We start from the raw sequence: 16,520 nt of genomic DNA, 5'->3' as shown, positions 1-16,520 counted from the left end.
TAACAGATGAATATGCTTTACTACAAAATATCTCCGGCTAAAGCAGAGAGACTTTGATATAAAACCAAGATATTTCAGCAGCCCTTGAATACAGATGGTCTAATCTAGGAGATTATTTCCAGATAATGATTTCATAGACCGGCAAAGCCTCGCCGAGAGCGGAGATCTGTTTCATAAGAAGTCTTTGAATAAAAAAAGCATTTTAATGCATGCGTCCATATGTACCGCTGTTTGATGTTAGAAACACACTTCTGTCTACATCAATAACGACAACAATGTAGGGCGAGACTATAAGGAATCGATTGGATAGTGGGATCTGGATGTAAGTTTGGCCTCTTTATCGCCATCTCTGGTTGAAACATAAAATTGCAGGTCACGTTACATGCATATCTTTACAAATGACATCAAAATGACAATTCCTGTGAAAAAAATATCAAATTATAAAAAGAGCTGACGGCTTGCATCTGTTTATATATTATCATTGTTTTCAACTCGTTTCAAATTTTTATGTACAGTAGGCTACTTGTTGAATAACTTTTTAGATGATTTTTAATTTGTTTATTTTTAACTAAAAAAGTCACGGATTGCAGCTTTAACGTTAAAAGTCACTAAATAACTTCACAAACTTTAACCGTTGTATTGAAAGGGCTGCTAACAGTATTGTGACTAACAGTGCCCACAATCCTCTCTACCTTATTACTTACAAATGTCATTTCGAAAAAATCCAGCGTAATGAAATAACTTTGCCCTCCATTTATTTATGGTGCTAATTAGAAAACGATATCGAAAAGCTGGTGCTTTGACAAAAAGTGTCTTCTTCTCCCGTTTTCCGCAGATCCCCTGCAGCTTCAGTTTGCTCTCCGAGCCTTTGATGTTCGTCTCCTCCTCTTGTGTTATTTAACAAAGCCATGTCTGCCAGGCTTTCTCCTCCTCCCGGAGCCATCTCTGTCTTCATAATATGGTTTACGTTCGCCGGCTCTGTCTGTTTACACTCAAGGCTTGAGATGTCAGAAGTGTGTTAATGGCCTCTGCTGTGACTGACAAAAGCAATTTGCAATGGAGCTTCAAAAAAAGGGAATTACAACATTCTCAACCTTATTCCTAGAAGTTTTTGTTCAAGTTTTTAATGCCGTGTTCATTTGAGATCTGTTTTAAAACCTAGTGAGCTGCTGTGTAGGTAGACTGTCTAGTTTGAAGTGGCTTTTTTGAGTTTGGTGTCAAAGCTGAAATGCACCCTTAATAGTGAGCTACTCTGAACGCTGTCCAGACAGCACAAAAAATGCTTTACATGTGAAGTGCATGCAAAACTTTTAACTTATAGTTAGTTCCAGTTGACGAAAAGAACCGTTTGTTAAGATAATGACATAAGCATTACAATCTTTCAGACAATTATTATTTTCCTCTTATAATTTATTTTATGTTTTTTTTACAGTTATTTACTTTATGTATTGCTAATACTCATCTTATGAAAAGTTAAATACACTTGCTTAAAAAAAAACTTGCTTAAGTGGGCAATGAGGAGATTTTAGCGGCATCTAGTGGGGAGGTTGTGAATTGCAACCAACGGCTCACTCCACCCCTCCCTTTGGGAGCACTACGGTGGCTGACACAGGACTAAATTGTCATCACGTTTTCGCCTGTTTGCCGATGGAGATAACACATTTACGAAACGTGTTCTGTAGAGCAGTTTGTCCGTTTAGGGATACTGTAGAAATAAAATGTGGCACTTTTCCACTGCATAGTACTGCCCAGTACGGCAGTTTCTATGTAGATAGAAGTAGCTCATTCTAAGGTAATAAAAACATAACACTTCATTATGAAAGATGTTTATACACCTCTGAAGACATACTGTATATATGTATATTATATTGCATTTCTTTATATTGCCAATAGATCCTCAAAAAAACTACACACTGGACCTTTAATAGGACTACTAGACAATTATTTTCTCATCATTAAAATTGTGCAATAACACCATGTATTATATGTGTTCCATATATTACATAATTTCCTGTATTTCTTTGTCTTAATCACTATAATCTATGTTCATATGTACACTGTAAAATCCCATCTCAAAAATCTCAAGCCACATTACAATTTTTCATTTGGCTCATTTGAGGTTTCATAAATTTGTAACTTGTGACAACAGTCTTTTCAACAGGCGTAAAGTTTACAAAAGTTTAATTGCACCAAAGTTGGATGCAACAAATCAATAAAACATTTTGAGCTGGAGAGGCTTGAAAATAGTTTTACAGTGTAATTACTGTAAAACTGCTTTGCAACAGTAGAAATTATGAAAAGGGAAATTGAAAAAATACAATAGATTGAAATAGATCTTAGTGAAATCCAAGTATGTTGATAATTGATATCTTGCTTTAATCTGTCCACCATCTTGGATTAAATGTCAGAGCTTATTTTGTAATTGTTTATGAAGACACTTCACGTATGCTTTCATGATTTAACACTAACAGATGAAAATGAAAATCACGTCCACACCAACGCACGATAACATTATGTTTATTCTAAGCTCACATGCTGTGATTTCACATTTTAAATGCATGAGCACTTTTAATTGTAATGAGTTTGATGACTGTCAATTTTGTATCTGCCAAGCATAGAAACGGACCAATTTTGTGACAGTATCGTTTGTCAGCTGTTGAAATCACTCTCCATGCGATATTGTTCCACTGTATCATAATTGTTCCAAGAAAAATGTTGACTACTTTTTGTCTTTAGAGTTGAAGTTATCCTTGGTGTGAACAGGCCTTTAAAATGCTGTCTAGTAAGGCTGCTTGCTAACTTTGGAAACCGAGCTGTTGGTCTTGACTTTACTGAAGGCGTCTTCACTTTGTGTATGACCTTTCTGCGCTGCACACAATAACAGACAGCGGCGCATAAACAGTATTCCAGTTGATAAATTTCACTGATCAAACTGTCTGCGCCTTATTTATCTTTGAGTTGTTTACCTACACCTGTGGGACTTCGCCTGCTTTCGAATGCAGGCCGTACCTCTAATGCGTATATCTGGTCCATGAGATGCAGCGTGTGTGATGGTTATTCTTTTTTCATTTATTTACATACTTAAATTTGTACTGTAACGTCTGCAATCGGCCTCACCTCGTAATAAACGGCATGTATTGCGTTTTGCACCTTCCCTAATGAAGCAGCTCAGGTTTGCAAGCGCATTGCACTACGATGTTGTGCTCGTTGCTCATGGGACGTTAGATTTGACCTCCGTGCCAAGGTTTTGCTTTAATTTTAGATGAGCGCATAGGAGAGGACAGCCTCCGTGAGGATTAGCTGTCTCGCGGGAGATAAATAAACAGAAACACCTCCGCGCGGTAAATATCACCTCGCGCGTGCTTACGCTGCACGCCGGAATCTCATCGGATTAGTTAAAGGACGTCTTTATGAGATGTACATTTACATGAATTGGGGCTTTGTGATGTAACTGGAATGAAGTGAACGTTCAACTTCGGTCTAGACTTCCACCCACAACTTTATTTCTTTAGTTCTCATAACCGAGCCATTGAAATCTAAATAAGACGTCTTCTTTTTAATTCTTCGTCTCTGAAATGGGACAATTGGAATCAGCGCTTTCATTCAGCACGATATCCGCCCTGAGCGTCCATTATATAGCACTAAGCTTTTCATGAGGGAAAATTGGATTTTATGCAAATAGGATCTGACAGAGAGACAAAACATGGGAAATTGAGCTCTGTGTGTTTGCTCGGCCCAGATCCACAGAGTCTTATTTCACGCCGGGGCATACGGATTAGCGCAGTGTTAATAAGCTACACTGGGCCACGCTTGATTATAAATAAATCAACTTGGGGTAAAAAAGGACAAAAAAGTCTCGATTGTTGTCAGAAGCAGCTTAGCACTGGCATCAAGGGTTGGCATTTAAAAAGGCTGCAGAATGAAGCTTTCTATTAATTGCTGAACCTCGTGGACCGTGGAGTCAAATGTGAGGGTCGCACGCCCGGATGATGGAAGATGCAACACCGCTTGCTGAATCCTGTTTTCATAGGCGACATGTCGGAGGGCTTTGATGAGCGAGAGACTGGCGAGTCTTTTGATGTTACAATTACCGCATGAAACATCGAAGACATCAAGGCGATGGGAGACTGAAAGGGTCATGGCTGTTGCTGGTCAAACATTCAATATGAAATCATTTGTGCATGTAACAGACCAGAGGAGTCAACTGTCAAAACCCACACGCTATTAGTATTTGTCTAAAAGATGCTTAATGGAAATCTTAGTACCCAAGAAAAGGAAAAATGACAGATGAGATCTCCTTAATATTGTTTCATCTAGACATTCATGAGACTAAATGGAGAGCAAATGAAAATTTGGTCACACTTCAGTATAGGGGGCAATTCTCTCTATTATTAAACCATTAACTACGACTTTTCCCCCAATAAACTCTTAATATGTTGCTTATTAATAGTTAGTAAGGTAGTTTTTATAGGTTAATGTATTGGGTAGGATTAGGGATGTTGAGCATGGTCATGCAGAATATCCCTTACAGAAAAGACACACGAAATTCACATGTACAAAAGACATGTGATCATGTGTGAAATGTGTGTTTTTGGAACATTTTGTGTGAATCCCATGTGAAACACATAGGATAACATGTAAAAACCCATGAGATGATTCTTCACGTCACCACATGTTGCACATGTCATTCCATGGGTTTTTACATGTTATCCTATGTGTTTCAAGTGGGATTCACACAAAATGTTACAGAAAGACACATTTCACAGGTGTGAAATTCATGTCTTTTCTGGAAGGGATGTGCTTTATAAGTACTAATAAACAGCCAATAAGCCAATAATAGGCACGCTAATAACAAACAACTAGTTAATAATGAGAATAGTCTGCAGTCAAAAGTCAATATTATTTAAGATCTCAATATTAACTCAAACATTCCTCATCAATCTGACCCAAATCCAGATTATTTTACCTCTACAATCTACATTCATTTCACACTTCCATATTTTTTATGTTTTTAAAAAAAATTCGGTAACACTTTACTTAAAGCATATATGTAAAATGCATTATAAAAGTGGTTTTAATGTATTAATTATGCCTTGTAATTCACCTATAATAATGCACCTTATATTATAATTCATTGTAATGTCTTATGAATAATTGTAACTACAGTTAAAGCTACAGTTTGTAAAAACCGCCGCTAGAGGGCGCACGATCAAAACAACAACAATGCCGCAGCTTGATGACGCTGTGAAGGAGCGTGGAATGATGGGATCTGTTGTCTTCAACTCCACCGCTGTTGGCCATCAATCAGACGGGAACGAGAAGTCATGTTAGCGGATGAGGTAAAGTTTTATACATGTTGCGTATAATTGTGGTCCATAAATAAGTGACTGCTCGAAACAAGCTAGTGGCTTGCTAAACGCTAGACACTACTTCCACATTTGTCCACGACACTGTTGTCATGCGGTTTCTACGTCAGTAAAGGCGGTAACAAAGGGAAACGAGGATATGACGCCATTGACCGGCGACAGCACAGCCCCGTCACTGTTTAGAATGACGATTTTCTCACGATTTACAAGTAGTTGGAGACATTTGAGATATTGTAAGTACTCAGCTGAACAAAATATATAACACTAGTCTAGTGGTTTTTGGATATTTTACTGCAAAATTGTTACAAACTGCACCTTTAATACATTCAATTCATTTTTACACTTTGCATTTTTAATTTGCTTATAATTCTTTACAACAACATTTAATGTGTTACAAAACATATTATGAACTATTATAATGCACCACATCCTTTAATAACCCTTTATAATGCATTAAGTCTTTAAGTAAAGTGTTACCAAAATGTCTTATTCTCAATTTTCCTTTCTCCTAAGCAATTTTAGGAGAAACATCTGAGACTAAGTTGATACTTACTGTAAATAAAACAGAGAAACGGAGAACTCTATCAAATCTCCTGAGCTAGAAGCATCTCCTTCGTCTCCGATGATGATAGTAGAGCAAAACAATAGTCGATCGCTCACATCATGTAGTTTTGCAAAAAATCGGTGCAAAATGTTTGAGGTCACATTGACATCTTAGACTTTGACTGCAGACTTTTGTATCTTGGCAAATCTGGGCACGGTTTCCCATGGGACGGTGACAGATGTGATACAGTAGAGACCTTCACCTTGTTTTTTATCCAGCTGTACTCCTCAGTGTGCTGATACTGGAGTCCACACTCTTTTAATGGGACTTCAGTGCTGTACCTGAGGAAGTCCTGCAGACACACATGGTTTGGCAGCGATAATGACCGTTCCCGTGAAGCGCCGAGCCGTGACAGGCCTTCACTCTGTGCCGCAGGCCAGCAGCAATGTCCACGGATAACCAGCAGACATGAAATATATGCACAGCGCCGATTCTGTGGTACACCGGAGGACATGGAAAGGCCGGTTAACAGGCGACGTGTGTGAACAGAACTTTAAGTTTCCAATTGAACCGATTCCCTGCATAATATTTTTTGGTTAGTGTTTTAAAGTCGCTTAAAGTTATAGTTCACCCAAAAATAGAAATTCTCAAACCTGTATGACTTTCTTTCTTTTCCACAGAACAGAAAAGAAGATATTTTGAAGAAAGTTGGTAACCGAACAGCGCTGGCACCCATTCACTTGTATTGTATGGACACAAAACCAATGCAAGTGAATGGGGGCCAGTTAACAACATTCGACAGAATTTTCATTTTTGGGTGAACTATCACTTTAATGTATTTACAATCAATTTTTAATAATAAAAAATATGATATTGTGAATCAATATGAATCATTTTAAAAGTTATTTTTGTGAGGCAACGCAGTAATTTTAGTACATGCTGTTGGTGTAATCCCTAAAATGTTGTCTAGTTTGTCAGCTCAGTAGATTTTGGAACACGGCTGATGTTATTTTATACACGATGAAGAGTAAATATTTGTTTCGTAGTGATCCAGTAAGCGTACCGTACTGGGAATAGATACCCAGCATGCATTGTGGAACTGAGTAGGTCTGCTCAGCTGATGCCAAGACAAACTGGCAGCTGCCAAAGTACTCAGGCATTGTAGTTTCTTCATTAAAAATATCACAATAGGACGCCGGCATGCTTCTGAGGAGCACAAGAGACGTGCATATGCGATGGATTTAGTTGAATGTTTTTCCGGCCAAATCTAATAATGCACACGTCCATAGCTTCATATGGAGGCATCAACATCACAGACTGACAGATAATTCTTCCAGTACACTGAAGCAAACTGTTTGGTTTCTAAATGTGGTGCTGTTTTGGATCATTGACTGTGTTGGGAGTCTAAACCGGGCATGAGTTTGTCTTACACAATATTTGTTCGGCTGAAACTGACAAATGTTGCCTGGTGTCCCACAGATTGGATGACAAGTTGCATTAATGAAATGTTAAAAAGGCGTCTGTAAATTGTTCATTCTTCTGACTGGTTTTTGGCACGTGCTTCGTGTCTCATGCGTGTCGGTGGAGGAATCAGCGATAGCACAATCAGTGTGTAATGCCGGTCATTATAATGCGAGTTTGAACTTTCTCAATGTCAACTTTATTCTTAGTTAAGACGACTTCACATTTCAAGTTCACAAAACTTAAAATTTTAAGGCAGAACAAACACTTACTTTTTTAAGTTGAAACAACATTTTTTTTACATCGAGGGTATCTATGTGATTGTGGGAAAGGTTGGCTTTACAAGTCATTTTTTACATTACTTGAACACATCCAAATAAGGTAGGCAATTACAACTTATTTTTAAAGGTATATCAGCTCAATTTGGAGTTACAGTATGTTAACTCAGCGCTGGCCAAAACACGTTTAAAAAATGATCTAGTAAAATATTTCAAATTCCCATTTCATTTCCAGTTTTTTTCTCATGTGGCAAGTAGCCGTGTAATAAGCGGGATAATGCACAAGCAGCCGGCTGTTATTGTGAAATAAACCTCTTCAGTGTGATGCTGATCACGCTGTCGGGGCTTATTTCTGCGATAACAACCAGCTACCTGTACATTATCCCTTACATAAAGCTCAGGACTTGACTTGGGACTTTGCTGTTTTGACTCAGGACCTGAACGAGACTTATTAGATGTCTTTTACTAGAATGATCTTGCTTGGTCTATAAACACCATGCACTGTGCTGTGTTTGACCTTTTCTGGGTTTTTCTGTTTTTCTTATTTTCTCCTGTAAAGCTGCGTTGGAACGATGCACATTGTGAAAAGCGCTATAAAAATCAAATTGAATTGAATGCAAAGCGAGACCTGTGACTTGCAAAACAATGACTTGGTCCCACCTCTGCCCAAAACCTCCGTTTTGGGGTGTTCTCATTTCTTAAAACACTATAAATAGTAAATATATATTTTATTGTAAAAATGCAGAAAGCTTTCTGTTAGGTTTATTGTATGGGTTATAGTGTATATAACTAGGTGTGTAAAAATTGAGAGATCGTGTCCTCTAATGAATTTCAGGTGTTTATCCAACACTTCACTTACAACGTTTTAAATAGTTTCTGTCTAACACACTCATTGTTTATAATATTTGCAGTTATGTAACACCAGAGTGTTAATAAAGCAACCGTGGCCCATCACAGTGTAAATCACTTGACACATAATGCCCATAGCAGGAAAATGTCACAGAGAGCCGCATTGGTTCTCCGTGTCGCAGTAGAGTTATTAAAACTCGGCCCTGTACATGCAGCGTGATTTATGAGCGCTCGGGCCCCACAGCGGTCACCAGATTTTTCTCTGGCTAATGAATTGAATGTGGGTTACGTGACTGTGACAGGATGGATGTATAGTCTCACCCGGAGGCTTCGGTGCCACCTCCTTCTGCTCTGATGGCACTCCTGGAGTTTGAAGTTGAAGTTGCTCTTACATTTTTTGAATAACTTACTATGAATGTTTTTGGTGAATCATGATTTGCTCGTAAAAACGTCCGTACACCAAATTTCAGAAACAAATATGCATATGCATGCTTTGTGAAAGACACACCGTCTCCTATTAAACTAGATAGAAGAGGCCGTACAACCACCCAGAGCATCTTTTTTATTTGAGTCATTTCTGGAGTGATGTACTGCTTTGATACACCTACTTTGGTTCTGTCCTGGTGAGTTAGACCGGGGTGGTGTTGATGTGGTTCTTGAGGGATTCGAGCAGGTCTAGCGTGACGTTGTGCTCTGGTTTTCCTCATGAGTGATTAAACAGACGTACCATCTGCTGCCCGGCTCCACTTACATCGATCAGCGATCACCCGGCGGGAACCGCCACGTGTTTCATTATCTGTCTATTTGCCCGCCTAACTCTGCGCAGCTTAGTGGAACAAAATCGGCCTCCATGAGACACGCCGCAGCCAGATGGAGACCTGTACGGTGGACGGACGCGTTCGGATGGTCACACGACACAGGTTGCACTCTTAAAGGGATACTTCACCCAAAAATGAAAATTCTGTCATCATTTACACACCTTCGAGTTGTTCCAAATCTGTATAAATGTCTTTGTTCTGATGAACACAGAGAAAGATATTTGGAAGAATGCTTTTATCCAGACAGATTTTGCCCCACATTGACTCCCATAGGAGGAAAAAATACAATGGTCGTCAAAAGTGCCCCAGAACTGTTTTCTGTCCTACATTCTTCAAAATATCTTCTTTTGTGTTCAACAAGTGTTCAAGTATTTTTTCCTACTATGGGAGTCAATGGGGGGCAAGATCTGTTTGGTTATAAGCATTCTTCCAAATATCTTTCTCTGTGTTCATCACAACAAAGACTTTATACAGATTTGGAACAACTCGAAGGCGAGTAAATGATGACAGAATTTTCATTTTTGGGTGAAGTATCCCTTTAACAAATCTTCTTATATGGGGATCAGCATTTTTCACCCAAAAATGTACATTTTAGTTTTAATATTCAGACGCAAAAATATTTCTTACATAGAACAAATTCTAACCTGAATATTTGAGGAACGTCATTGCCAAACACTATAATTACACACTTCTCCTCCAAAGCAGGAACAGCACGATTGATATCCGCATAAAAATGGTTTAATTTCAAATCATGTTGCCATTTTGTTCAGCCCCATCTGAGAAAAATAAACCGAAGGCTAATTCCGTCATTCTGTTTACCTTTTCAGAAGCCAAACCGAGCACGGTTTTGGTCAATCACTCAAACAAGATTTCAAGTGGAAGGCAAAATGTGAATTAAGCGTTTATTCTAGCCGAGAGAGAAGGGCGGATCGATAGGAATTAATACCTACAGGCCAGTCGGCTGCCAAGATGGCCAGCCAAATAGATGAAGAATGTTTTTTCCTGTTTGGATGTGCTTTAAATAATGGGTTTAAAAGGGCCACTTCCCTGGAAAATAACACACTATTGGGTTTTGATCTGAGACACAGTTTCTTTCTTTCTTTAAACGGATTAGTTCAACCAAAATTGAGAATTCAACCTCGTTCCATTCCCAGATGACTTTCTTTCTTCAGTCGAGCACAAACCAATCATTTGATATTAAAGGAATAGTTCACCCAAAAATGGTCCCCATTGACTTGACCATAGTCATTGTTATTACTACTATGGAAAATCAGCGGGCGCCATTTTTGGTGTAAACTATTCTTTTAAAATGCCATGTTATGTAGGATCCAAAATTTACAAAAACCTTGAATTTCATTGGTCTGCCACTATTTACAGTATAAGTACCAATAGCATCTAACTACTATTTCTTCCTAATCCAAAGAAAATACATCTATTTTTGGTTAGTGTAAATAGCATCGCTAAGAAATGCTGCTATTTTCACTTAGTGCAAATAGCAGCTGCCAAAAAAAATATGCAAGAACCAATGAGATTCAAAGTTATTGACTTGCTGCCAAATGAACTTAAGCTGTGTCCGAATCTCCTATATAGTGCACTATATCGGGTGTCCGCCATTTTGTAGTGTTATCCGAATTCTGAGAGAACAACTCTTTACTACGTCCAACTACTTTTTTTAAAAAAGATTTGTTATTAGCGTTTTTGCCTTTAATTGTACAGCTATTGTTAGAGAGGACAGGAAGCGAAATGGGAGAGAGAAGGGGTGGGTTCGGGAAAGGACCACGAGACGGGAATCGAACCCAGCGACAAAGCAAGGTGATGTCATTCATTTCAATGTAGCCTAGCGACATCCAGCAAAACGAGCGATAGTGAATGTTGGCGACAGGAAGTGGGCGTGTCTAGCGACTCGTCAAAGTTGAGATTTGCTCAACTTTCTGTAAATGATGAGCGACTTTCGGGAGCGACACAGTTGCTGGCAGTCTGAACCAAAAGTCTTTACGTTTGTCCTTGTTGACAGTTATTTTCTACCTTTTTAAAAATAAACAATTAAATTAAAAAAAGCACTTTGGGCAACCTGGTGTTGTATTAAACTGTGCTATATAAATAAATAAATAAACAAACAAACAAAAAAATGAATGTTATGGACAGTAGTGTTTTATTTTAAATATATTAAATAATTGTATTAAACGTTATAAATAAACGTCATGGTAAATAAACGTGACAAACAGTTGTTTTGTTCACGTTATTATAAACTATTACAATAAACATGACAAATAAGGTGTAAATAAACTTTTTTGCATAGTCTATAGAGCCGTGCAGGTGTAATATAAGCGTTATGACGAATGTCCGCGACAGTACTGTCAGACGCAGGGTATATTACGTCAGCGTCCGAAATCGTTCACTCATTTTCATTCACTTCGTACCCATATAGTGGACTATTTATATACTATTTATATAGTGAATGAGTGAACTCAACTTTTGCTTTGTTTACATGCACAACATATTGTTTGCCTATAATAATCTCAAAATGTTTATCTTATTAATAGTTTTAATCTTTATTTTAATCTATTAATCATAATATTAATGCTGAACATTTCCTAAACATGAACTCTTCTGGTGCGGTGTGAAAAGGGAATTCCGCTGCTGCTGAGAAGGACAGAAGAATATTTTCAGTCTGAGCTCTGTGGGGTAAAGCTGTGACAGCGTATGCGCGCCCGCAGTGGGAATGCCAGTGTCCTTAAAGTTACTCTGCATGCCAGCGTGGCCAAAACGCTGTCAGAATGAGAGAGGAAGATATATGAGCATATTGTTTGTGTCTCAGAGGGCTCTTCTTTCAATGCTGGCGGTGCTTTCATCTCCATCCGCTCACAGGACCTTTGGCAAACGTCTGGCTGTGAGAGAGAATGTGGGTTGTGGATTTCTATCTGATTCACGGAGTCTGTGCCTGCAGAAATCTCGTTTTTTCATGTATTGAGTGTTTTTAGCTGGTGAATCTAGCTGAGATCCCGTACAGAACCCAAAATCTTAGGAAATATAAAACGATTGCGTTAAGAAAATAATGATTTATGAATTATGATTATTTTGACATTTGCGCTTGTACATATTTTCATTGGTGCATTCCATCATTTCCAGTCATCTCCACATGCTGGAAAGCTTTGATACTTGATTATTATTTAGTTTTATAATGATTCAGATATTTTTGGATTTTTGGACATTGCAATACCCTTACGGGCCTACAGGGGTCAGGATTTCTTCTACTACCCTGAATCGACGCTCCCAGGACACTGTTGCCACCTGGTGGTTAAAATATTACTGCAAGAAATGGAATGCGCGACCTGCGCGTACTTTGTTCGCGAGGTAAAAAAATTCCGCCGCTGTGCGTACAGTACGCGTGACGAAATCTGATGACGAAATTTGCGTCACGCGCACTGTACGCTGTCGTTCAGCATCGCTTTTGTGTTTGTGGATTTTGGTGTGTGTTCTCTGTATCTGTGTATGTGTTTTGTGCGTGGAGTTGTTTTGTGTATTTGATAGTGTTTGTGTGTGTATTCTCTGCAATTGTTGTCTTTAGCCTCCTCGTTGGAGCGCCCGTCTCCCATCCGGACCGTCGCCGGTTCGAGGCCCGCGCAGAGCGGTGCAAGTGGGACCCGTTACACACGCATATCTCAAACAACACGTGAGAACCGAATCCAGTCCTCTTTTGCATCTTCTTGGGAATATTTAAATAGGCAAGTCTTAAAAACGTACAAATGATCATTTTCCATGACGATACAGCACTGGCCAGATCGGGCAAATGACAGTTCTCTCAACTGGCCCGAGGACCTCCCATGCTGGCCCCGGGCCATCGGCCAGTCCTTTCTGTCCAGCCCTGGATTTGTGTTTTTGTATGTGGAGTTGTTCTGTGTGTTTGTGTGTGTATTCTCTGCAATCTCTAATTTGTTCTAGTATGTATTTCTTTGTTTGTGTTTGTATTGTATTGTTTGTGTGGATTGTGTTTTGTGTGTGTTGTTCTGGGTTTGCGTGAGTGTGTGTTATCTCTGTTGCTGTGAATGTAGTTGCGTGTTCTCTTTGTGTGCGTGCGTGTTGTGTCTTTGTGTATGTGGAGAGTCTTTGTGTGTGTGTGTGGACTGTTGAGCATGTGTGTTTGTGTGTATTGTTCTAGTATGTATTTGTTTGTGTGTTGTCTGTTCAGTGTTCTCTGTATGCGTGTGTGGACTGTTGTACTCTGTGTGTCATGTTTTCTGTAATCCTTTGCGTTTGTGTGTATGTGTATGTGTATGAGTAGAGTGCGTGTGTTCCGGTTCTCCTGCAGGTGTACCACTGTTGTCTGGTGACACTCTCACTGACCTACATCAAAGCATGTGCTCTATAGGGTGAAGGTCATCAACAGTGACACCTGCAGGTCAAGTGCTGTAAAACAACGCCCACAAGATCAAAACAATTTCACACCGGCAGCAAATAATCACCGATTTATCACATGATGTATCACATTATACAGACCTTCTGTGTCCAACAGTTTAATTTATTACGTGTGACTTGTATATATTCTAAGCTCAGTGGACTACATGCACTGCATATGTTTTCTCTTCTTCTTATCTAAAGCCCTGTAATGATGGCCTCTGTGTCGCAGTCATGTGAAGGTCAGAGCAACGCGTCGTGTTGAGACGTACGTGGGGTTGCCCTCGTGTGAGAAATGAGCTGAAGATGAGTCAGATGTTTTATTTCTGAGATGGTTTTAGCGCGTGCTGGCAGGGGTCCCGTAACACGGCGGGCGCGAGGCCGCAGGGCATGCGTGTCTGCGGGGGGGAACGCGGATGCTTAGCTCTGATCGACGTGTTTTTGTACATCATCTGTAACTCTGTATCCTTTGTTCTGAGCGCTGAGCCCTTTCCAGGGTTCTGACTAACATCATTCTTTATTTTTTAATCCTTGAGGCGGCGTGGCGTGGAGACGTTTTTATTGAATTCCCGTGATTCGTTTCAAGTTTTAGTGGACAATGATGTGTCATTTGCTTTGGAGACACCATCCCATTGTGGAGTCATTAATGTTTTTTTTGCTTTCTTCATAGATGGACTGTAACTGAAAACCGCGGACACTCCTCATTTGTTCTGTAGTTCTCGATATGGTTTTGTTAAGACACTCTTTTACGATGTGCAGGGCTGCAGATAGCTGTTTAACAGATGCTTTGCCACCCGTGCAGCATTTTAAATGCGTTTCCGTCTCCAGCGGGACTCGTGCGCTCTCAGAACACCTCCGCTTTCATTTCCAGCGTGCGAGGAAAAGCCCTGCTGCTCGTGACAAATTTTGGTGCCAGATGCCGGAATCCATTTGCTGTAATATGGAGTGAATGGTGAATGCAGCTCGGGCGCAGACACACGGTTTAATGAAGTGCAGAAGAGAGATGCAGTAAATTAGCTGCAGAAGGTCCATAAAAGTGTCTCGTGTACAGAAGCCTGAATCATTTCAACTAATGACACCCACCCCTCATATTTCTTCTTGAGTTTGACTGGCAGATACTTGTGTCTTCTGTCAAACGTTTCATCATCCGTTCATGGGACAAAGTCTTTATTGCACAATTCTGATTTGGGGTTATTTATTAGAAATAGTCTTGCTGTGTGTCCCCATGAATTATTACTAAAATTGTTAACAAAGCAAACACTTATTAGCTGATAGATTTAAGCATAGAAATATATACATAGATGCCTTGCTAACAGCTTTTTTATGAGACACTATACGCTAATCGTTCGCCATATTGGATCGGTCAAAGCCGGTCCGTGAACACTCAAGTTGACTGTGTGTTTGCAACTGTAGTTACACACTGGTGTTGTGTAGATCTAAACATTATAACTGCTAAACTGACACAATACAAGACAAAACTCATGTGCTGCGTCCCAATTCGTGCACTATCCGTCCCAAATAGTATTCAAAAACAGAATTGGTATGTCCCAAATCATAGTATGCTGAAATGGATGGTCTACTGTTTCCGGGTGAAAATTCGAAGTGTGAATCCATGGACACTTAATGGCTGCTATTACCCACAACTCACCGCGAGAGGGGGCGGAGTTTAATGACACTCCACTGCATTAATAAAATTAAATAAAAGATGCTTCACTAAATTAATAAATGTTAGTGTACAGTAAACACTACATACAAAATAGTAAATACTTAAATGCAAGGAAGAGCTGTATTTTGATGTCCGTGACAGTTAATGGCCACAATGACGTCTAGGCAATAACGGCAACATCCGTTTCACGTTAGTATGTCCCAGTGCGTGCATACAGCACACATATACTGTTCCATAACATAAAGAGTACATACTTTAAGGGCATGGTATAAGTAGGCGAATTGGGACGAAGCAATGGAGTTTTATTGTAAGTGATGACAGCAATGTTGACTGTTCCAAAATGGCGGACACAAAGACATGTCTAGAGCAGTCGAATGTAGCATCTATACGTCTATGAATTTAACTGTGATGAGAACATTAAAAAATATATTTTATTTCAATCTTATTGTATTTTTTAAAAGCAGGACATTCATTTTCATGACAGTTTTTTTTTATATTGATCTTTTATTATTAATTGTCCTGTTTTCACTGGCACAGTGATATGGTTACTGTATATAAACGCCAATTGTAAAAATGGTCAAAAGTCACATTTTTTATTGTTCATTCCAAGGAATATCAATCAAACTGCAGTTGGGTTGTTAACACAATAAAACACAATAAAAACTTGATAACTTAATAAAAAACATGATTTTAGGGTTATCTATGATTTATGATTTATGAGTTATCTGTTTTGGCAAATAAACTCTTCATTTATTATTTACTGTACTACAATATTTATTGTTATTTACCAGCTGTTAAATGAGAACAAAACAAAAATCCAAATCAACGCAATGCTTTACACAAACAGTGCACACATGAAGCGGTCACACGAGCAATGTGACGATGGGTTAGGATGAACAGCACTGTGGGATTGTTCGCATCAGCAAAGTCTGGCTTTTATGTCTGTGATAATAGGCGTGAATATTGACCATGAGAATTCATGAATGATCTTTATGAGCTCGCAAACGTGTACGCATCGTCAATACTTGTGAATTTATGCGGGTGTCTCGTAATGGCTCGCTGGAGATCTTTCATTGGGTTTATGTGACACGCTAGTTGGTTCAAAGCTGCTGCGAAGTTCAAGAGCGGGTGGTCAGATCTGTC

General features: G+C 39.2%; 1 protein-coding gene across 5 annotated transcripts in view; it reads left to right on the top strand.

Annotated features, from left to right (window-relative positions):
- LOC130553005 (neural cell adhesion molecule 2-like) overlaps positions 1-16,520 on the top strand; it is a 169,621-nt gene that overhangs the window by 88,440 nt on the left and 64,661 nt on the right. Inside the window, exon 1 of one of the 5 annotated variants that reach the window (XM_057331736.1) lies at positions 6,358-6,447. The exons of the other annotated variants lie outside the window; for them this stretch is intronic. Within the exon in view, the coding sequence (XP_057187719.1) occupies positions 6,423-6,447 (25 nt within the window). The 5' untranslated portion in view covers positions 6,358-6,422. Of the gene's footprint in view, positions 1-6,357; positions 6,448-16,520 lie in introns of those variants that run through there. 5 annotated transcript variants of the gene reach the window in all.

This window comes from Triplophysa rosa, linkage group LG4 (genome assembly GCF_024868665.1).
Source record: "Triplophysa rosa linkage group LG4, Trosa_1v2, whole genome shotgun sequence".
In the NCBI taxonomy this organism is placed as follows: Eukaryota; Metazoa; Chordata; class Actinopteri; order Cypriniformes; family Nemacheilidae; genus Triplophysa; species Triplophysa rosa.
The sequence above is the reverse complement of the archived record's forward strand: the minus strand, read 5'-3'. Positions and strand labels throughout refer to the sequence as shown.